General features: G+C 45.5%; 4 protein-coding genes across 11 annotated transcripts in view; 3 read left to right on the top strand and 1 right to left on the bottom strand.

The window, feature by feature from the left end:
• Positions 1-2,481: 2,481 nt before the first annotated feature.
• On the top strand, positions 2,482-4,124 carry LOC135395501 (uncharacterized). Its single transcript, XM_064626676.1, has 4 exons — positions 2,482-2,521; positions 2,625-3,045; positions 3,142-3,225; positions 3,286-4,124. The coding sequence occupies exons 2-4, from the start codon at positions 2,642-2,644 to the stop codon at positions 3,572-3,574; spliced, it is 777 nt and encodes a 258-aa protein (XP_064482746.1). The 5' UTR covers positions 2,482-2,521; positions 2,625-2,641; the 3' UTR covers positions 3,575-4,124.
• LOC135395701 (uncharacterized) lies at positions 3,629-4,924 on the bottom strand. Its single transcript, XM_064626796.1, has 2 exons — positions 4,196-4,924; positions 3,629-4,142 (listed from the first exon to the last, which is right to left on the bottom strand). Exons 1-2 carry the CDS (start codon positions 4,922-4,924, stop codon positions 3,747-3,749), a joined length of 1,125 nt encoding a protein of 374 aa, XP_064482866.1. The 3' UTR covers positions 3,629-3,746.
• A 303-nt stretch (positions 4,925-5,227) lies between these two features.
• LOC135394341 (uncharacterized) overlaps positions 5,228-20,325 on the top strand; it is a 79,282-nt gene continuing 64,184 nt past the window's right edge. For 3 of the 8 annotated variants that reach the window (XM_064625037.1, XM_064625036.1, XM_064625033.1), the window contains exons 1-12: positions 5,228-5,696; positions 5,756-5,818; positions 5,874-5,945; positions 6,022-6,075; positions 6,144-6,200; positions 8,403-8,502; positions 8,558-8,651; positions 8,969-9,118; positions 10,878-11,679; positions 12,460-12,705; positions 14,142-14,318; positions 14,381-14,563. In XM_064625037.1, coding sequence (XP_064481107.1) covers positions 5,349-5,696; positions 5,756-5,818; positions 5,874-5,945; positions 6,022-6,075; positions 6,144-6,200; positions 8,403-8,502; positions 8,558-8,651; positions 8,969-9,086 — 906 coding nt within the window. In that variant the 5' untranslated portion in view covers positions 5,228-5,348 and the 3' untranslated portion in view covers positions 9,087-9,118; positions 10,878-11,679; positions 12,460-12,705; positions 14,142-14,318; positions 14,381-14,563. Of the gene's footprint in view, positions 5,697-5,755; positions 5,819-5,873; positions 5,946-6,021; positions 6,076-6,143; positions 6,201-8,402; positions 8,503-8,557; positions 8,776-8,835; positions 9,119-10,877; positions 11,680-12,459; positions 12,706-14,141; positions 14,319-14,380; positions 14,564-20,325 lie in introns of all 8 variants that reach the window. The other 5 variants (XM_064625039.1, XM_064625038.1, XM_064625034.1 and 2 more) reach the window with 5 other exon arrangements.
• LOC135395702 (tigger transposable element-derived protein 4-like) lies at positions 10,879-12,480 on the top strand. Its single transcript, XM_064626797.1, has 3 exons — positions 10,879-11,096; positions 11,217-11,679; positions 12,460-12,480. The coding sequence occupies exons 1-3, from the start codon at positions 10,879-10,881 to the stop codon at positions 12,478-12,480; spliced, it is 702 nt and encodes a 233-aa protein (XP_064482867.1).

Consider the following 20,325-nt stretch of genomic DNA (forward strand, 5'->3'; position numbering starts at 1 on the left):
TGCGTCCTAGAGTCACTGTACCGGGGGAAGAGTACCGCAACCGCTCCGCGTCGTCTGCTCCGGCAGCCATATTGCTTCCAAGCCGCCGCGGATCGCGTGCTAGGATAGCTGTAATCAGTGTTACATCGCGTTGGTTTCGCGGCTGTGCACCAAAAATTTTGTCACTTCCTGTGGTGGGACTCGGCTAATACTTAATGAAACAGGGCACGAGCATCACTACAGTATAGTTTGTTGTATTCTGTAGCTAACAGACGAATTATGTTGGCGCGTGTTCGCCTCTGAAAGGCATCGTCGAGTCTCGTTTGCGCTCTATAGATGAGTTTTTTTTCTTTTAGTTCACTTGTTTTGTGGACATAAAACTATAGTGCTCGTGTGTGCAGCTTCAGGTTGACATAAATAATCTCCACCAGTTTTATTCTCATCTCTTCGCAAATAAATTTCTATTTCACACGTTCAATGGCTATGTGAATGACAACGTTTTTTCACGCGCATGTAAAGTGCTGTGGGTTGTTCTTCCAATCCCCCGCTCCAACTCAAGCAGTTGATCTTCCATGAGGAGTAGACCGTGAGCTCCAAGTCACTACATTCCGTCTCAGCCTCTCGTCGAGGGGACCATCACATGACTTGTCTGCAGGTTTTTCCTGTGCATATTCCCCGATGCTCTGGTCACAGAAATTTGTGACGGTGTTGTCTTCCTCTGCAAAGTTGATTCTCTCACAATTACAGCTCAATATTTAGGAATAGTTTTCATAAGTTTCAAAAATTCTCATAGTGCATATCTACATATATTTCGACGCATTACCATCCTCCACTGCCCCTTGATCTTACACTATGTTGTCATCAACTTCAGTGTGCAAGTCTTTTGGTGACTCCTCGGAGGACTCTGCGTGCGAAGGACGGGGGATAGGAGCCTTCCTCAGCCTCGTAGGTGTCCTGTATGCAAAACTGCTTGGGACTGCCGTCCACTTCAACTTCTTTCGAATCTCCTTGTCCTCGAAGTCGTCGCGTGTGAAGTGGTCGTGATAGTGGCGTTTTGTTAGCACAGCAGGACAAGGAACGTAATGGGAAGATCCAACAAGCACTACTTTGATACGCCCGGCTGTTCTTCGCACAGTTGAACTGTTATTCAATACTGTGTGCAAAGGTTCTGCAATGAAAAATAAACACGCCACGAAATCTACCTCGCTCAAAGGTATGTTATTCGTAGGCGCGAAGTTCTTCCGGCAGGTTCTGTGCCGATCTACGCGTCTCGTCACTTTTGCCCGTCGGAATGCAGAAAAATGCTTTGCCTGACTCTGTCCCGTTGCAGCACAACATCCAGACATGGTTGTTCGTAGTTCCTCAGCTCTCTGAGATCCATTTCACGTACAAAAAACCAAGAGCGGCACACGAACATACGCGCACATGCGTCCCAGCTATTGCGTTCCCCGTAGACCCGGCGGGAGGTTGGAAGCAAAGAAGAGGAAAACGCACCACGTGACGCGCCTCGGCGAATGAGCAAGGCGGCGGCACGGGGAAAGCGAATGCGATACTCTTCCCCCGGGTACAGTGACTCTAAGGCGTCCACCCGTCCACGGTCCAGTGAACTGGCCTGATTTCGCCAGCTTCCGCTTGCCGCTAGGGTGTCGTAACGAGGAGAAAATACACCGCTCGCGTGTTCCGTAAACTTTTGTCGGGACCTGTATTTGGAATTGATATGATTCATTAAACCTGATATGCTTTATTTTTCTGTGTTCTCGTCGATATGCTTTATTTTTCTGTGTTCTCGGCTGGTATTGGTATTATTGACTGGGCGCGGAAACGGGAATACAGAGCAAGCGAAGTGGGTCAATGTAAAGGTGCATGGCTAATTATGCACTTAGTAGGTCCATTCTTTTCACCTGCACCGTCTGCACTGGTTCTGGCAGTGCCGCACTTTCGCATTCTTTTCGTTGCGCACTTGCCCTGCACCTGCACTTCCCTATTCTTTTCGCTAACAGTGCTGCACTCAAACTGCACGAGTTCACAATTTTCCTGCACTGACGAACTCGGTGGTGCAATCAATGTGCAAAAATGAGAGTAGCAGACGACAACGTCGGTGACAGCCTGGCCAGTGCTGTCGGAAGACGGACAGCACCTTATGAACGACGGAGAATACCTCTACGTAACATCAAGTAGGTGTGCACGTATTGCATGACGAAAAATGCTAGTCGTATTGCAAAGGAAATACGCGGCTATCGTTGAACTACGGTCCGTCGACGATACGGCGCATGCTGCAAACTACCCAGGGAAGGACGGGAGTATGCCTTTATATCTCTCTTTTTTTGTTTGTTGTTGTTAGAGAATATATTATATGGTAAGATTAAGAATGATGCATAAGCATGTACTCGTGCGCCTAGGGAAGGTCGTGCAAAAGTTGACAAAGATTTGCTGCCTTGCCGGAATACAAAAGATGCAAGTGAAGCGCAGGAGTGTTGATGTCTTCGGGTACAGCGGCAAACCCCAAGAAGCTCAATTTATCTGTTCAGTCATTTATGTAGGGGTTAGTATAATGGCATAGTCCAACATCGTGCTATGTCATGGTGTCGGATTATTTTCAAACCATTTATGACATCTGTCGCGTGCCCATTTGTTTCATTTAACAGATGGAGAGCACATCTATATGCCGCCTGCAGGGATACTTTCAGAACACACACCGCGTTCAACTCTACTGTCACCGTCGTCATCGCCATCAGTTATAAATCATGGAGCCTCGCAGCAACCTGCATCCCTGCCGTGCCCAGAACCAGCGAGGAGGGAACCCGAAAGGCTGTGGACCACTCGCAAGACGCTTTTCTTAATAAATTCTTACAAAGAGGAGATTACACGCGTCGGAAAGAAGTCTGCACACAAAACCAAGAAAGCTCTTTGGACCGATCTGGCCAACAAACTGAACCAGGAATTCGCAGAGGAGTTAACTGCAGTCCAGGTCCAAAACAGATGGAAGTCCCTGGAAAGGGCTTACAAGAATACAAAGAAAAGGAATAACTCTTCTGGTAGTTGCCGAGTTACTTTTGAATACGAAGAGTAAGTAACGACCATGCAAGCTCACGTATAAAACGTGCGCATAAACTATGTAAACGCCAACATGTGTTTTCCATTATGACATTCAATCCGTTTTAGAGCTCTTCACGACGTGTTGGAAAAGCAGCACCACATTACTCCAGTGGTACTTCTGGGCCAAGGAAAATCAGTGGTTAATAACGTGTAAGTACCCAGTGACTCAACAACTTTTCTTACATCGCCTACATATACAATTCCTTCCAGTGAAGATGACCACCTTGTTAATGACGAAGAAACGCCGGTACCCGATGTTTCAGAAGGCTTACACAAGACGCAGCAGCGGAGGAGAGTTGCGCGGAAGGAATCTGCAGCAGTGGCCATACGAGAGATGACGGCAGAGCTGCGTCGCTGCAACGATCTACGGGAAGCTCACCATGAACAAAGAGTCGAACTCTTTAAAATTTTCTTAGCCGATATACGAGCGATGCGGGAGTCTCCCACATGCACATGTGGCCACGACACAAGGCTGTGCGCACATGGACAGCAGCCGTGACTGTTCTGTCTCACAACTATAATATGTATATGTACCCCAGCTGACAATACAACATTCTGGTTGCTTTTCTGTTTATTTTTTTTTATCATGTATGTAATGAAATGGCCCGGCACGAAGCATGCCGACGCGACCTGTACCCTAAAAGTGACAGCAACATTTACTTCGAGGACTGCTACAGGCCCAGTGCAATGTCCCTACGTGTTTCTTCCACATGTCGATTGCCAGATTCATCAATCTGCTCTTCTTCTTCTGTGGTCACCCACTCAACATCGGGCAGCTCATGGATGTCATCTATGTCGTCTTGCTCTGCGCACATATTGTGCAGCACACATGGCCCAAGCACTATGAGACACGCTTGATGGATGCTGTCTGTGTCCACATAGTAGAGACGTTGGAACCGCTGCTTGAGCACCCCAAATGCGTGTTCTATCGTAACGCGCTGCTGCGAGTGTACGAGGTTGTACTTCCTCTTCCATGCAGATAAACCCTGTCCAATGTCTCTGTACGGGGTCAACAGCCACGGCAGAAGAGGGTAGGCGGAATCACCTAGTATATAGCCACCTAAAAACTATTGACAGTGTATTTATATTATTGCTGGAGGCATTAAATTAGATTCTGTACCTGCACACTTCTTTTCGGCGTCCGAAAAAAAAAAAAGCTGCTTCTTAGGATGCGAGCGTCATGGGCGGACCCAGGAAATCCAACGAACACGTCCAGAAATTTCATTTGGTGGTCACAGATCCCTTGTAGGACGATTGAATGATATTTCTTACGATTAAAATACGAGTCTCGTGACTCACGCGGCCTGTTTATTTCGATGTGGGAACCGTCCACGCACCCTATTACGTCTGGTATGCCGGCACCTTTCACCTTCGTAAGAAAGCCTTTTTCTATGGACGATCGCCTCTCCCCACTTGGCCATGCAATAACATCGCTGCTAATGCGCTGCAGAAATTTTAACACGCGTGTTACGGTCTTGTGACCGGTCGATTCAGTGACGTCGAACTTGTCGGCAATTTTCGCGATGGGGTCGTCGAAAGCCAGGTATGACAGCGTGATCAAGATTGCCTTTTCGGCGGGTATGCATGGCCGGCCTCCGTGTGGCTGCGGGTGAAATTCCGATTCTTGATACATAAAGGCCACTCGCTTCACAAGGTTTGGTGACAAGCGAAACATGCGCTTGTACTCAAAAATCATGTATCGCGGAACGACATTCTCATAGTAGAGCGGAACTCTTGTACGCTCACGACGCGTTATGAGCTCGGCAGCTGCTGCCGCTACGCTGTTTTCTGTCTCATCTTCAGACTCGGGATCCAGAAACTCCAGTGCAAAGGCCAGAAAGGCTGTCATTTGGCGCAATTCCTCTAAAATTACCGAACTGCAAGCTACCGCCGCAAAAATTTACTTTTCTTTCGCAGACGACATGACGTCACGCACCGAAACTTTTGCATTCTTTTCTAGACGCACCAGTGCAACAAGTGCAGTACCCGAGTTGCGCTCCGCATGCACTGAAGTGCAGGTGTAGAACTAGTGCAGAACTTTTCATGCCGAAAAGAATGGACCTATTATTCATACTAGTGACGTCATCTCTGACGTCATTTATTTACAATTGTAGTAGTCCGCGCAACGGATGGATGGCGCTGACCGTCTCAATCATGGCGTCATTCTGAAGACACAGGGGCCTATGGGAGTTGCGCTACCTGTTTAAATATACCTTGGTGTACCCACATCAGCTAAAGTCGCTAAAGTTGTGTAGCCGAACAGCTCACCAGTGATGCAGTGCGGAATTCGGGGTTGCGTGAATGAGAAAGGCAAAGTAACGCCTGACTGTCGTATGCACAAGGTTCCGCCGAATGAGCCAGAAAGAAGCAAGTGGCTCGCTTTAATTCGGCGTCAGGACACCAAGCCTGATGTATGCCTTCGAATATGTAGTCTGCACTTCAACGAGAGCGATTATCAATCACCGCCGAGCGTCGTGAAATCCGCCGGCCTCTGCTTTCGATTGTATCTGAAGCGCGGTGCTACGCCCTCGCAAAACTTACCATGCGCTAGCCAACAAAGCAAGCGTCAGCGATTACGCTCCATCACGCGAACTGCTGACGAGGACGGAGCTATAAAGACGGTAGGAATTCTACCAAATGCCATAAAAGACCAGTTCACTGCAGCGAGTTCTATTTCTAGCGAGAACAGACCTCTCAGCACGTCGTGTGTATTCAGCCTGGCACTGCGGAGCCCGTAGAGATTGTAAGTTTTGCATACATATACTCGATTCCCGTACTGTACATGAAGAACTTTACAGGTTGAGTTATGTATTCCGAGCACTTCATCTACTGATGATAACCTAACAGTGGAGAGAGAGTCTGGAGTAAATGTATGTGCTACTTTGCACGCAGTTGGTCTGCCTAGTTATGAAGGCCCACATCCTAATTAATGTGTGGCAATTGCAGGTTGAACGTGTATCAGCAACTGCAGAATACTCAAATATTGGAAGTAGTGTGATGGTAATTAAGCCTGTGCTGCTTTGTGGTACGACTTTAGAGACATTATGCAATCACATTTCATCATACAGGCAGACACCCCTGTTCAAAACTTGTGCTCCACAGAAAAAGCTGCTGCCGTTCCACAGGTAAGGAATACATATATGCTCACTATACGCTTCGTGCAAAGTGTCCGCCGCGCCACGGAAAGTCCTGGCGGTAACCATAGGAACTAGTTGTGTGAGTCTGCTCGGTTCTTCGTACGCTTTCAATCGTCACCTTGCTTCGGTCACGCTGTGCCTGAATTAATAGCAGCTAAAAGTAATGCCGTACCGCACAAACTGTTGCGTCGTTGGGTGCACAAATACATATGAGAATGCCGGATGTAGAAGAAAATGATCCCTGGTTGTGCGAGCAGAAAAATGGTCCCGCAAGCCCCTGCACACCCAAAAGTACAGGGACGTGGTTGCTGATAACTGATGAAACACGTCATGGCCGACCGAGTGTTACAATTTGCTCTCTCTATTTCTTGAAAAAGGAGACATAGATAATAAAATCTGCACACCATTCAATGAGTAACATAAGAGAGACATCATCCACTGCACTAGTTCGCTAGCGATATCGTTCGCTGGGTGCTAGTATTTTTCTACTGTTGGTCAGACACGAGTTTAAGTTTGAGCTTGGTGTAAAAAAGAAGAAGAAGAAGAAGAAAAAAAAGGAGCCACGTGTTTTACAGTTGTTCCCTGCATCTTTTCCGTGTCGATGTTTACGGGCAATAAAAGCTGCCGCCCTCCCATTCATTGTTTCGTTCAGGATATTTAATATGTCAAAGTACACTTGTGCAGTACTTACAACTTCATTGCCTTTACAACTCTGCTTCCGCTGAAGATACAGGTCATCAACATAGAAAGTATGACAGAACAACTGTAAAACCTGTGTGACCAACAATAGGAAAACACTAGCATCCAGGTTGAATTGGGAGCTACATCCAACGACCCCCACGTACAGCGAGCGTGAGGTCGGAGCTTGGTACGAATACAGAAGGTGATGTGCCTTTTTGCTTACTCCTCTGTAATGTGTGCTGCTATAAAAGAATGCATTTAGCATTTTTCCGACATACCTGCAAGAAACCGCTTTACTCCGCCGAATAAAAGAGAGAGAGAGGAACAGATGCAATGTGCTCAATACAACCGGTAAGCGAATGTAATTGCTTTTATGTTCCTCATTGAATGGTGTGCAGCTATTATTGTTCATTAACATCAATGCTAATTAAAAAAGCCTAGCACTTGGTCGGCTAGGATCGGTTTCATGGGCTCTCCAGAACGACTGTTGTATTTCTGGCCACACGGAACCCCGCGGGACAGTTATTTCCACTCACGCAGCCAGGGACCATTTTTTTCGGGACCTGAGAATGCCCCACCGTATACAAGGTTCTACACCGTTCTACACCGTTCAAGGTCCACGAAGTGGACAAGAGAAGAAGATTGCTGTCGGCCGTCAAGCGTACGTGTCACAAAATAAGCTACTCCGTGGATTCTGTCTGTCTTCTTTTATGACAATGATCCTAATTGATAGCCGTATTGAGACCGTATATCGTTCGTGTGTGTTGAGTGATGTTCGTTCTCAATTCAGACACAAACTTCCAACTAGTTTGGACCTTGTCGCTTTGTCCGACTCAGCTAACGAGACTTCTGCATCCGTTTGCTGTAGGTGCAGCTTTTGCAAGGTTGCTGTAAAAAGAATAAAAGAAAACATACGCTAGTGCTGCGCGCACAAAGAAAAGCTAAAAGAATTGTATTAACGCTGACATGCCTGCTTCTGCATATAGTCTTATGCCTCATTGGCCACTGTGGACAGAAAGTAGTCGTTCGGAGTTTAAAGCGATTGAAATCTGCAAAATTACACAACCGATTCACACATTTTCAATTTTCACAAAGCCCACCACATGCACTTTTGACTGGTTTTGATATCGGACGACTCGCTCAAAAAGTTCGCTTTCCCACCGCTACGTGGCCGCACAAAGCGCCACCTTTAGTCTGTTCACGAGGCGTATAACTGCCTGCACCTGCAAAAATATGCCTGTACCATATATGGAGGTTTAGTTTCCAGCGTGATGTCACACTTCATCACAAAAGAATGTATCCATCTGCTGATGACGTGGTAGCGACTTAAGAGGGATTGTTCTAAATTTAGTGAACTCACATGTGCACAATCTTTGTACCAAATTGCACTTTTCAGAAAAATAGTACATTTCTGGCATAAGCAAAAGATATGTGTTTTGTGAGAAGGAAGGACTAGAATGACTGTCTATGCAGATGCTACTTTTGATTAAAGCAAGTCGTGCACTGTAGGGTCATCAAGCACCACATAAGCCTGCTGCAACACAAACATGGGAGCCCGCGAAAAGAACCGTTGGTGTGCAGACTGCTAAACTGAGGCAGCATGTGAAGGGTATGCTATTGACTTTGCTTGATTTTGAGATAATGACACATTTTTTTCGATTCAGGCTGTCAAGCCAATCTTCATGCAAGAACAATGCGGAGCAGCAGAATACAGACAGACCTCACAACGGACTCATCAAACAAAAAGCAGCATGCAAGGTGAATATTGCCGATTCGTTGTTCTACACCAGTGCACGACAGCTTCGTGACTGCTATGGACATATCTGGAGGAGACATATCCAGATGACACCTTGTACTTGCCAACCCTTGACAGCACAATCAGGTTCGTATGGGGCAGATGTGCCTGGACATGTCCTCAGACCTCTCCTTATTCTATTATCAGGAGCACCGACTACAAATCCTCTCCACACGATGATAACAAATATATTGTCTTTGAGAGCCAGTTGAGGAAACTTTTCCAGACCTGTACTGTTTGCCTGCAGATATGCAATGCAAAGTTCCTTTCTCGTGTGCAGTGCTCTTGTCCCGATGGCCATGATTTGGGGGAAAGTAAGCCTTACATCGGCAATAAACCAGCAGGAAATTTGCTTCTGTCTGCTTCGATCCTGTTCAGTGGGTCTAGTCCCGTCTTGACACTGAGGCTGTTGGAGCTGATGAATGTCGAAGTAGGTGAAAATAGCTGCCACAATACCTGACCCTCTTCACATTTTCTAGTATTTAGTGGTACAGAACTCTCATTAGAGGGAAATATATTTAAGGACCCTGGGTTTCTGCTGCAGCAAATTCAAAATTCCGCGGCACTGACTTGTAAGTTCCGTGATTTTTCGCGGCAAGGAGTCAATGACTGCTTGAAGCAGAAAACACTATTTTTCTTGGATAATGTGGGTACAAAACGCATTTTGTCAGCTGCAATCATTTTATACCTGCTGAAAGATATTTCAGCATCTGCAAAGTTTATAGGAATTGACAAACACTTGATCGAAATAGATGCTAAATTCGGAGCAAACACCCTAATTGCGTTCCAAAACCCAATTATCGTGTTTACTCGCATAATTTGCGCACTTTTTCTCCCTAAAAAATTGAAAAATTTAGGGGTGCGCAAATTGCGCGGGAACGTTCGTTAAGATATTCAAATGACGCAAACTTTCAAAATTTTAGTGTATGGGTCACATAGGCTCTCGGTAGGGCCGATACTCACGTTATCACTGCATTGCGTGAGCGCAAAAGAAGCACTCAAATACTGCGCAACTGCCGACGGTCGGGAGGCAAAACGGCAGCCCACTACCGCTCGTATACTGGTGAAATACGTCGAGACACTGCTGGAAGACGCCACTAGTCCGCACTTGGCAACCGACGCATATGTTCGCAAACTTTGTCATGTTGGGCTGTAAGGTTTGTCCAGCGTTTCTTTCCAAGTTTCGTAGTTCGAGTGATAGTATCGTCTATTGCGTACGCGGACCATCACTCGAAAGTGCGCGCAAATCAAACGAAATCACCGCAATATAACTTCGGTAGCACTGATGATGTTGCGAAGGGTAACCGCCACGGTCGCTAAGACGCGCGTGCCAGATATCCGCGCACGAAAACGCGGGTGTGCATATTACGCGATTTTTTTGCTTTCTTGTCATTTTTAGTGTGAAACTAAAAAAATATGCGATGCGCAAGTTATCCGATGGCACAAAATACGCGAGAAAAAATGTCGAAGGGTCCGTGTACCTTGGAGCAGTTGGGAGCGTGTGCAGCACGTGCTTTTATCTGACGTTATTTCGTGTGAGTGTGCAAATCTTCTCCTGCGACGCTGCATGTCGTAGTAACTGTCCGCAGCGCGCCAATCGCGTCCTTCGACCACATCGGATTTCCGCGCAAAACGTCGCGAAATTTCGAGCAAAATAATGGATTCCGTGAAATTCCATGCCAAATGAAGGATTCCGCTATGGATTCCGGATTCCGTGAAATTTCACGGAATCGCGGAAAACCTGGGGCTTTAAATATATTCATGATACAGTAAACCCTCGTTATATTGAAGTCGCTTTGTTCGAATTATTGCGTTATTCGAAGTACGGTGAAATCCCCATGTATTTACAACTGGATTATTCAAAGTGTGAGGAGAGCCAACTCCGCATATTACGAAGCGTGCGCCCGACGATAGGTTGCTGGTCGCCACTCAGAACATTCCCGAAAGCCGCATTTTTCTTCTTTATCTTTATTTTCACTAAACACAATCACTCTTGCAACCTCCTTTCCTTCTGTACAGCGAGGAGTGGGAAGGTAGGACGCACGAGTACGGTTCGTTGATATGGGAGAGAGGAGAGAGAGAGAGAGGGTCTGATCATGTGTCCTTAACACATGGGTAGCTCCCCCGTGGATGGTTTTGTTTTGTTTGGCTCGTGTGGTTCATTTGCGAAGTGTTGGCCTTTTGCGTAGGATGGCTCCGCAGAAGTGTCTAGCCCTCGAACAAAAGGTAGCGCTCATCCGCTCTGTGGAAAAAGGTGAGAAGCCCAAATATGTCATCGCCAAGGAGTTCAACATCCCAGCGGCAACGCTGTCGACAATCATGAAGAACAAGCAGGACGTCTTTGATGGTTTCAAGAAGACTTTCTCAAGCAAGAGAAAGCGTGACCAAGGTTCGAAGTATCCTGAGGTGTAAGCTGCACTACTTGAGAAGAACGGCAGGGCTGCGAACCTCCGTGTGCATGGACCCACGCTCACCGCAAAGCCTGAGACGCTAGCGTTGCAATTTGGCATGCCGAGCTTCAAATGTAGCAATGATTGGCTCGACTGCTTCAAAAAGTGGCATGCTGTACGAAGCACTCCTGCCAGCGGTGAAAGTGGTGCCATGAACCAGGATACCGTGGATACGTGGCGACAAAACCGGCTTGCAGAACTTCTGGGAGTGTACCCGGAGAGGGACATCTACAATCTTGACGAGGCTGCATTGTTTTGTAAACTCCTTCCCAAGGGGACATACACAACTGCGGACGGCTCTTCGTCAGGCGTCAAGCAAAGCAAGGAATGCTTTACGGTCCTCTTCGGAGCCAATGCTACCGGGGACGAAAAACTGCCGTTACTGATACTGGACAAGGCAGAAAAGCCGCACTGCTTTCATGGTGCAGCCCTGCCCAAGGACTGCGTCTATAGAGGCAACAAGCATGCTTGGATGACAGCAGCCATCTTCCAAGACTACGTGTGGCTTCTGGACCGCAAATTCCCTGCAAGACAATGGAAGGTACGTCAATAAAATATTGTCGTGATGACATGGCGTTTTCACGTTTTCCTGGGTCTGAATTAACTGTTTTTGAACAGTCTCCACTCTTATCTAAATACTGCTTATATGGAATTTTTTGCGGTTATGTCGACTTCAATATAACGAGGGTTTACTGTACAACACTATGCGTAAGATAAGTAATAAGAAAAGGAAGTCTACATACATTAGTCTGTGTGTCCTGTTGAAGGCGACTCCGTCGTCGAAACGTTGACTACTATCTCGTGCAGGGGTGGATTTAAGAGTCTGTCATGGGGGGGGGGGGGGGGGGGGGGGGGGCGGTCTTAAGGAAATTTCGTGCTTTGCGGCACAGCATTATCCAGGAGATAGGGTTTTTACATAGGGAACACAGCCGTATGGGGGGGGGGGCGGTCGCCCCCCCTTAAATCCGCCCCTGATCCCGTGTAAACTTGCACTTAACTTCCTCGTACCATAATTCCTACCAGTCATTGAACGTAATAAATTTTATTTTTGTTAATCTTCCTCAAGGCTGCTGAATGCCTTCTTTATTTCTTGCATATTTAGTAGAGTTACGTCTGGACCAAAGTGAATGAATGAACGTGGGATACCCAGTAATGATTGCCATAATCACTTACTCTGCTCCTGTTGCATTTTTTTACCGAGTAGCTTTTCACACACAATGCCTGGAAGCTGCTGCAACATAATTCAGCATTTCTTTATGGCCTGTCGTACTAGTATATACAAAGCCAGCTGATGTAACACAGCTTCTCTTTACCATAACAGGTATTCGGAAAAGGATGCTAGCAGCCAGCAAAGAGAAAAACTGCGAGGCTATTTAACTGTGGGTGACGCCAGTGACCAACCACCTGTACCACCGCGTCACACACAGTGAAGGGCACCTTGTACGCATCGTCTCAATGTGGCATAGCTTCAATAACCATGTTTCGAACATTCATCATGGTCACCAGGGACCATACTCACGGTGCCTTCATCCCCCTCGATGACAAAAAGCGAACATGGCTCCTCCTGGTAAGACATTTAAGGACAGCAAAGGAATGCTTGAAGCTATGCTGAGAGCAGGGGGTCGAACCGAAACGTTTTTCGTTCCGGTTACATCATAAACGAACCGGTACCGGTTCTGCTCCGGAGCAAAAAAATAATGGTTCATACCAGTTTTTGAACCGGTTCCGCTTGTGCTGGGAATATTCATCCCCACAAAAAAAAATCAATGTTACAAAATGTAAACCCGTTTATTCCGCATACATAGTATTTAATATTAATAGACAGCTGTGAAATTGGTAGCTCCTGGTTCCTGTAGGTTACTGTCTGTTCAAATGGGCTTTCTCCTTTCTTGAAGTGCATGCTACAAACGGACTTGTTTGTCGTGATGTCATACATAAAGTACTTTCTTGCTGGGTTGGAGCGATCGCGTCCCATCCGAATATCTGTTGCTACTGTCTAGCCAGCAATCGCCACCACACGAGTATGATGCAAATCGAGGTACACCTTCACTCACAAACGAGCTCGACGGCTTAGTGTTATTTTCTTCGTGTCCTGTCCACAAAAGAGTTGCCACTTCGCACGGGCTTGCCCTCGCGTATACGTAAATGTATTCAACTTAGCTGCTCTCAAACAAGGGACGCGTTGCGCGACATTACCAATAAAGAAGCCGTTATGCAGCCCCCTTGGGTCGCTGTTTAGTTGAGGAGAGTTTGGGGGGATCATATTAAAACTAGCACTACACCTCATTGCTAGAGAGTCACATGTACCTCTAAGTCTGTGTGCGTGCGCGAATGATAAACCATTACAAAGGGAGCCTAAGGGTCATAGTATACCGACATACATTCTACCGTAACTGTAACCCTCGTATAGTATCCATGACATGACTTCAGAGCACATGACGTCTGTTTCATTCGCCTATCCGGAGTCCAAACCGGCAAAGTTTTTTTCTTGGACCGAAAACCGTTAAATATATTTTTTTTCGGTTTCCCTCCTGAGCGAAAAAAACGTATACGGTTTCGATTCCATTCCGGTTTGCACCAAAATAGCGTTTTTTTTCGGTTCCGGTTTTCGGTTCGCTCCGACACCCTGGCTGAGAGCAAGGTCATCAAGGCTCCTCATATTGTAGATTCTCATCCGAAGACAAAGCTTACTGCTATCACTGAGGCGAAGCACATACCCAAAGACCTCCAGCACCTTTAGGTTCAGATTAGAAGCATTCCACAGCTTGTTAATCAGGTTTGCTCCAAAGTCGGTGGCCTTTAGTGCCAGGACAATGTGGAACAGGTGTGGAACGTTGTCACTCTTATTTTATTGAGCGTGATGAAAAACTCTTCAGCACTGCTGCAGAACGATACTAGCCTGCAGTCGTTGGTTTAGATGTACATGAACATGAGTAATCCATGAGAGAACACGGTAATCCAGAAGACGTGGGTTCGAGTCCTACAGCTGGCTCAACTTTTCAGTGACTTCCATCTTTCATCGTTGGTTTAGAGTCTGCATGGCAATCCTGCACTTTAATGAGAATGCATGCAAGCAGCATGCCATGACTGAGGAAGGAGAGTATAGATACAGGGTGAGGGCATCCAAAATCTACAAGCAGGAGCATGTTGCACTGCCTATCAAAGACTAACCAACATATTGTAAGTAATGAGGTCTGCATCTGAGGCTACTGGTCTACTAACCTGGCCTCTTTATTTTTCAGACTACTGTGATGAGCTCATGGAGCACTGCATCAAGTTGTGCGACACATATCCATCGTTTAATGATGCTTTCAAGGCTTGTCTCAGTTATGACCCACCCTTCCTGACACAAACAAATCCTGCACCAGACAACAAGGAGCTAATTGCTGTGAAGGAGCACTGCTTGGGCCCTTACAGCTGAGATGGTGAGCACATGCACATGTGTCAACACTAAAATATATATGTGAAGTTATATTTCTACTCTTTTGCACAATGCATTTACATATGAAAGCCTCATGAGTAAGAAAGAATATGTATTCAGTGAAAGGGGTATATATCTAAGGGGGAAAGACAAAATATTAAATGAAAGGCATACACAGATGTCAGCAGTAAGATCTTGTAAAATAATAGAAGTACATACTACAATATATTTCATTATTTCTACTACAGTAATCAGTAGTTTTGTCTGTACTGAGGCAGTGGAGTGTTGGACATATGTTTACAGAGCACCGGAGCAGGGTATTTCTTCATAAAAACTGTGCAGTCAAAACTACACTTGAAGTTTTTTTTTCTCACACAAAACCGTAAAGCTACTTATGGTTTCTGCTTGTATGATTGACCTACTGAGAGATTTGAACATCCTGTAATTACTTCACTCACATGAAGAGCGCCTTGTCAGCATATCAACAGCCTGTCAGACTGTAACAGGAATGGAAGAGCAAACAGTAATGAAAAGAATAGAACATAACTACGGCCCTGTGTTTTATGGTAAAACCCGTTTTTACCCCCGATTTCCATCATCATTCAGTACTTAGGGTAAAACCCTAAAAACCTGAAAATGAAGTTTGCAGAGTGCCAATTCGGGCATTGGAGAACACTATGCATTGGACATTGAGCATAGCTGTTTGGCATCTTATGTCAATCTAAAATGCGAGAAGCGCTCTTTTGTTATTGTCAACCCGAAAATCTACTTTTCCAAACAATATCACCCAATTTTACCCTGTTTTACGGCTCCTGAAACAGTACCTCCTAGCTCCAGTAGCTCCTAAACATAACACATTTGGAAGGTTTCACATTTTAGACAATGGTATCTTTGTGGCAGGCACTGTTGCAGCAGCCACCATCCAGTGCTTTATTTTGACAGTTGTGTAAGCAAAGCTGCTGCAGCCATTTTCTGGTTACAAAGGCACTTGAATGGGCAAGGGAATGAATTATTTGAATTACTGAAAGGTGCTGCATGACTGTCAGTCATGCAGCGCTTTCCAGTAAGGTTTCTGTTGTGATACATTGAAAACATAGCATGCTATAATACTTCTCCAGTTGATCAAAACTGTGAATGATCAAAACTGTCAACACTGCACCAGCATCATGGTTATACAGATCTTTGGTATGCCGTCCAGAAACCAGTGTATTCCCCTGAAGGTGATGGGAACCTTGCACGTGTGGGTGTCACAACGCACGTGGGCAGCACACGCCTGTCTTCTACAGGAAGATGCCCCCATACCCACGACGTAAAGTGGTGATACGTAAGGTGACACCATATCCTGAAACACACAGAAGGAACGTTGTGATGTTCGAAATTTCTCCAACTACATGTGCTGTAATCCTGGGTGCCCCTGCTTAATTTGTTGCTACCTTATCATCTGCGATCAGGGATTGTGTCAAAGCTTGGGTGAAACCAGACTTGTGCCTGTTACTCAAAAACAGTAACTGGTTGCTGTTAAAAATTGCCGAACACAAAATGTTATTGAGTAATGAGTATAGGCTAGTTCCATCTCAAATCGAACAATCCGGTACACTTGATGTCTCGAATGAACGGGAAAAAAATATATGTTGAAGCCATCGGTGAGTTAGGAGAAATAAACGCTTTCGGAATTCTCTGCGGTGCGCGGTTCGCGAAATAGGAGAGGAGGAAAAAACTGCCTCTCATAGGGCGACGTCGTCGCGAGCGGGTTTGAGCGTTGGCTACAAGGCCATTTCTTCTCGCATTATAGTAATTTCTTGATCTGGCTTTAGATCACTTAGGGCACAATAGGATCCTTCGTTGGCAGTGCTGTACCGGTTTTTGTCTGTCTGAAAAAAAATATCAAAGTTGACTCAAAGTGCCGAAAAACACCATATTCACTGCAGCTTTGCGGACGATGTATAAAACGGATAAGACTGAGCTTTATGCCGTTTAATTTGTCATTCATGGGGCTATCGAATGATATATAATTTATTACTCTACTATGTAAGGAACGTAAGCGATACCTCTTTTGGTAGCACCATGCCACCGAAAAATGACGAATTTCGGAAGCCATTATCTAAAAAAACCCACCAAAAACTTGCCTCGAAAATTTTATATGTTGTAGGTAGTTCCTTAGACTATGCACAGAAGAAAAATCAAAATTCGGACTTGATCGGTAGGTGCACTGTGAATTTTTTGCCAGCCCTATACGCGGAGCGCATTCAAGCGGAGGCATCGTGTCCCGCGTGTTCCAAAATCGAATTTTCCAAAGGGACTTTCAACTTCTGTCTTCATATAAAAAGTAATTGCTGTCATTTGAAACCATTCTGTGGTTTCAAGGTTTCCTTTTCAAGGTTCTGAGCGTTTGCGTTCATAACAATGATGTAATCGCTGAATCTAGATTGTGGAGCAACCAGATGTGCTCGCATTTTTCGCGGGATGTCAACATGCATTGCAAGTGCTGGGAGCCCGGGAAGAACAGAATGATTTTACATCTTTGTAAGAGGCATATCTGTTCAGGGTTATTCTAAACAAGCATATTTACTGTACGCATTATGGCAGCAGGGACGCAGTGACTTTCAGTATTCTTTGAAACATTTCCTTTCCTACGGCCCCATGACCTCGGACGGGGGAAATTGCACTGAGGAAAATGTTGTTGTGTAGTGCCATACGCACACACTTCAGGCTAATTCATGGTGCCTTTTGTGAACCTTGCCGAAACAGCCCGACTGGCGCCGCTGTCCAATATGTTATTCGGTTCGATATGCTGCGACCATGGGAAGGTCCTGATCGCATTTACTCCCTGAAGACACCTTGGGCAAAGTTTCGCCTACACACAGAAGACGCTTCACTCACTTCTCGACTACAGAAGTGCATGGAGTGCCCTTATACAGAGCGTGCGACGACATCTGCATTACTGTAGTGTGTCGTCCTGGTATCACACATACCTCAATGGCATCTTCGTTGTACAGTGCTGATCGTGTGGATTTCGCTGACTACCACCTCATACACAAGAAAAAAGTGCTATAGACAAAGGATTTTCGCTTTGCTTCGGAGATCGGCGTAGCTGCCATAAAGACTGTTGTTCCAGCAGATCAAGCCGAAGGCGTAACAGAAATGGGCCAGCTATGCAGAAGCTGCTTCAAGTACTTCACAGCAAAGGTGGCTGAATCACAACACGCAGCAATGTTGCCCACATTTGAAAGAAAATCTCACAGGAACCTGCCATCAAAAGTAACATTAAGGAAAGTGGCTTCCACAACGGCCTAAAGCAGTTCATGACACGAGCACTCTCATCCACCCGAAATGCTCTGCATAACATACTTTACCTTCTTACTTTGTCTTCTTCGCTTTCAAGTTGTTTTTATTCTGTGTACTGTAAATATGCTTCGATATGATCACCGTGGACAAATATACTTCTTATAAAGACGCAAAAGTATTCTAAAGCATTCTGTTCTTCACGGGCTCCCAGCACTTGCAATGCATGTGTGTCATCCCGCAAAAAATGTGAGCACATATGGTTGCTCCACAATCTACATTCAGCGATTACAACACTATTATGAACGCAAGCGCTCACAACGGTTTCAAGTGATAGCAATTACTTTTTATGTGAAGACAGAAGTTGAAAGTCCCTTTGGAAAATTCGATTTTGGAACACGCGGGACACGATGCCTCCGCTTGAATGTGCTCCGCGTATAGGGCTGGCAAAAAATTCACAGTGCGCCTACCGATCAAGTCCGAATTTTGATTTTTCTTCTGTGCATAGTCTAAGGAACTACCTACAACATATAAAATTTTCGAGGCAAGTTTTTAGTGGGGTTTTTTAGATAATGGCTTCCAAAATTCGTCATTTTTCGGTGGTATGGTGCTACTAAAAGAGGTATCGCTTACGTTCCTGACAGAGTAGAGCAACATATTATACATCATTCGATAGCCACATGAATGACAAATTAAACGGCATACAGCTCAATCTTATCCGTTTTGTACATCGTCCGCAGAGTTGCAGTGAATATGGTGCTTTTCGGCACTTTGAGTCAACTTTGATATTTTTTTGTAGACAAACAAAAACGGACACAGCACTGCCAACGCAGGATCCTATTGTGCCCTAAGTGGTCTAAAGCCAGATCAAGAAATTTCTATAGTGCGACAAGAAATAGCCTTGTAGCGAACGCTCAAACCCGTGCGCGACGACATCGTCTTATGAGAGGCAGTTTTTTCCTCCTCTCCTACTTCCCGAACCGCGCAGCGCAGAGAATTCGGAAAGCGTTTATTTCTCCTAACTCACCGATGGCTTCAACATATATTTTTTTCCCGTTCATTCGAGACATCAAGTGTACCGGATTGTTCGATTTGAGATGGAACTAGCCTATAGGGAAGTGACACACTAGTCGCACCATTATTTTGAATGCAGGCACCAATTTGCGTCTCTCTGTCCCGCACAAGTGAAAATGAAAAGAAACGGCAGGTTAAACTCTCATGTCTTTGCAACATCAGAAATGCCACGAAAAAATGATGCATGAGAAGTATTGATTATCTTTTGTATGCCAAAAGCAACAAATGAGCCAAAAGATGTTACAGTAGATTTCCGTTAATACGACTTCCGATAATTCGTTTTTTCGCTTAATTTGATCGAATTCGAAGGTCCCGTCAAATGCCCATATGTTTCTACTAATAAGAAAGTTCGTTATTCCAAACGTGAGAACAGTCCACATCGTATACTTAGACCGATGCGTCCGCAAACTAGGGACCCGTGTCGCCCGCGTTGCACTGCACATAGCAACAGAAAAGTTCGCCCAAAGCTCAGGTGGCAGATTGGCAGATGGAGACTGAACAGTACCGATCCGTACTGATAACCGTGAGTTTCAGTGCATCATACGCTATCGTCTTTGCGTATGTAAGCGATGGCGTTGTGCTTCTGCCACGCGCAAAGCATAGAGCTTCGCGCATTGTGCAGAACCATCACACTATCCCTTATGTATGGAAAGGCGATAGCGTACAATGCACTGAAACTCAATTCATTTAGTGGCGGTTCGCGTTTCTGGGGTTCTGGCGAGTCCCGGGCGAGGAGGAAATGTCCTTTCTAGTTTTTTCCCTCCGTTTTTTGTTTCACGTTTCGTCTGGAATCTGTCGGTGCAACAAGAGTCCGATATATAACGTGCGCTTGGTGAGATTCGATGACTTCGTGGAAGTGGACAACATTGTTGTCGGACGTGTCCTGCCTGCGCAAGATGGCAGAAGTAAAACTAAGACGATTTCGCCAAGAGCGTGCAGTGTATGTGCGCTCTCTCTCGCTCTATATATGTAGCATGTTTTGAGATGCACGTTTCAAGCATGAGCAACAGCAGACGAACACACAAAGGTGACATTGAGCTCGTTAATTGTTCCCCCATTCCTTAATTCGACCTTCAGATAATTCGATCAAATTTTGTGTTCACGTCAGGGTCGAATTAACGGAAGTTTACTGTACTACAGTACTTACGCACTAACACCGTCACTGCTTTGAAATACCAGAGTGGTCAAGCTTTAAGAGCATTACTGCCTTAAATTTTTTTTCTCTGTGGCAACGGTTCTTTGAAGTGATCTGTGTGCATGGCCTCAACAATAGAAAACTCATGAAGGGCAATAGTGCCGGGAATTATGTTGGGACTCTGTGTGAAGGAGAAAAACCCAGCCAAAAAACCTTCACGATCTGAAGCAGAAGAAACACAATACAATACACATAATAAAGAATATACTTATTTA

The sequence above is a fragment of the Ornithodoros turicata genome, chromosome 5 (genome assembly GCF_037126465.1).
Source record: "Ornithodoros turicata isolate Travis chromosome 5, ASM3712646v1, whole genome shotgun sequence".
NCBI classification, from domain to species: domain Eukaryota; kingdom Metazoa; phylum Arthropoda; class Arachnida; order Ixodida; family Argasidae; genus Ornithodoros; species Ornithodoros turicata.

Bases quoted from the DNA above. Each gene is read 5' to 3' on its own strand.
- LOC135395501 (XM_064626676.1), top strand. From the start codon at position 2,642: ATGCCGCCTGCAGGGATACTTTCAGAACACACACCGCGTTCAACTCTA. The intron at 3,046-3,141 runs GTAAGTAACGAC...AATCCGTTTTAG, and splicing joins GTTACTTTTGAATACGAAGA to AGCTCTTCACGACGTGTTGG. The intron at 3,226-3,285 runs GTAAGTACCCAG...AATTCCTTCCAG, and splicing joins AAATCAGTGGTTAATAACGT to TGAAGATGACCACCTTGTTA.
- LOC135395701 (XM_064626796.1), bottom strand. From the start codon at position 4,924: ATGACAGCCTTTCTGGCCTTTGCACTGGAGTTTCTGGATCCCGAGTCT. The intron at 4,143-4,195 runs GTACAGAATCTA...CACTGTCAATAG, and splicing joins CGCCGAAAAGAAGTGTGCAG to TTTTTAGGTGGCTATATACT.
- LOC135395702 (XM_064626797.1), top strand. From the start codon at position 10,879: ATGGCTCCGCAGAAGTGTCTAGCCCTCGAACAAAAGGTAGCGCTCATC. The intron at 11,097-11,216 runs GTAAGCTGCACT...CTTCAAATGTAG, and splicing joins GGTTCGAAGTATCCTGAGGT to CAATGATTGGCTCGACTGCT. The intron at 11,680-12,459 runs GTACGTCAATAA...TTACCATAACAG, and splicing joins TCCCTGCAAGACAATGGAAG to GTATTCGGAAAAGGATGCTA.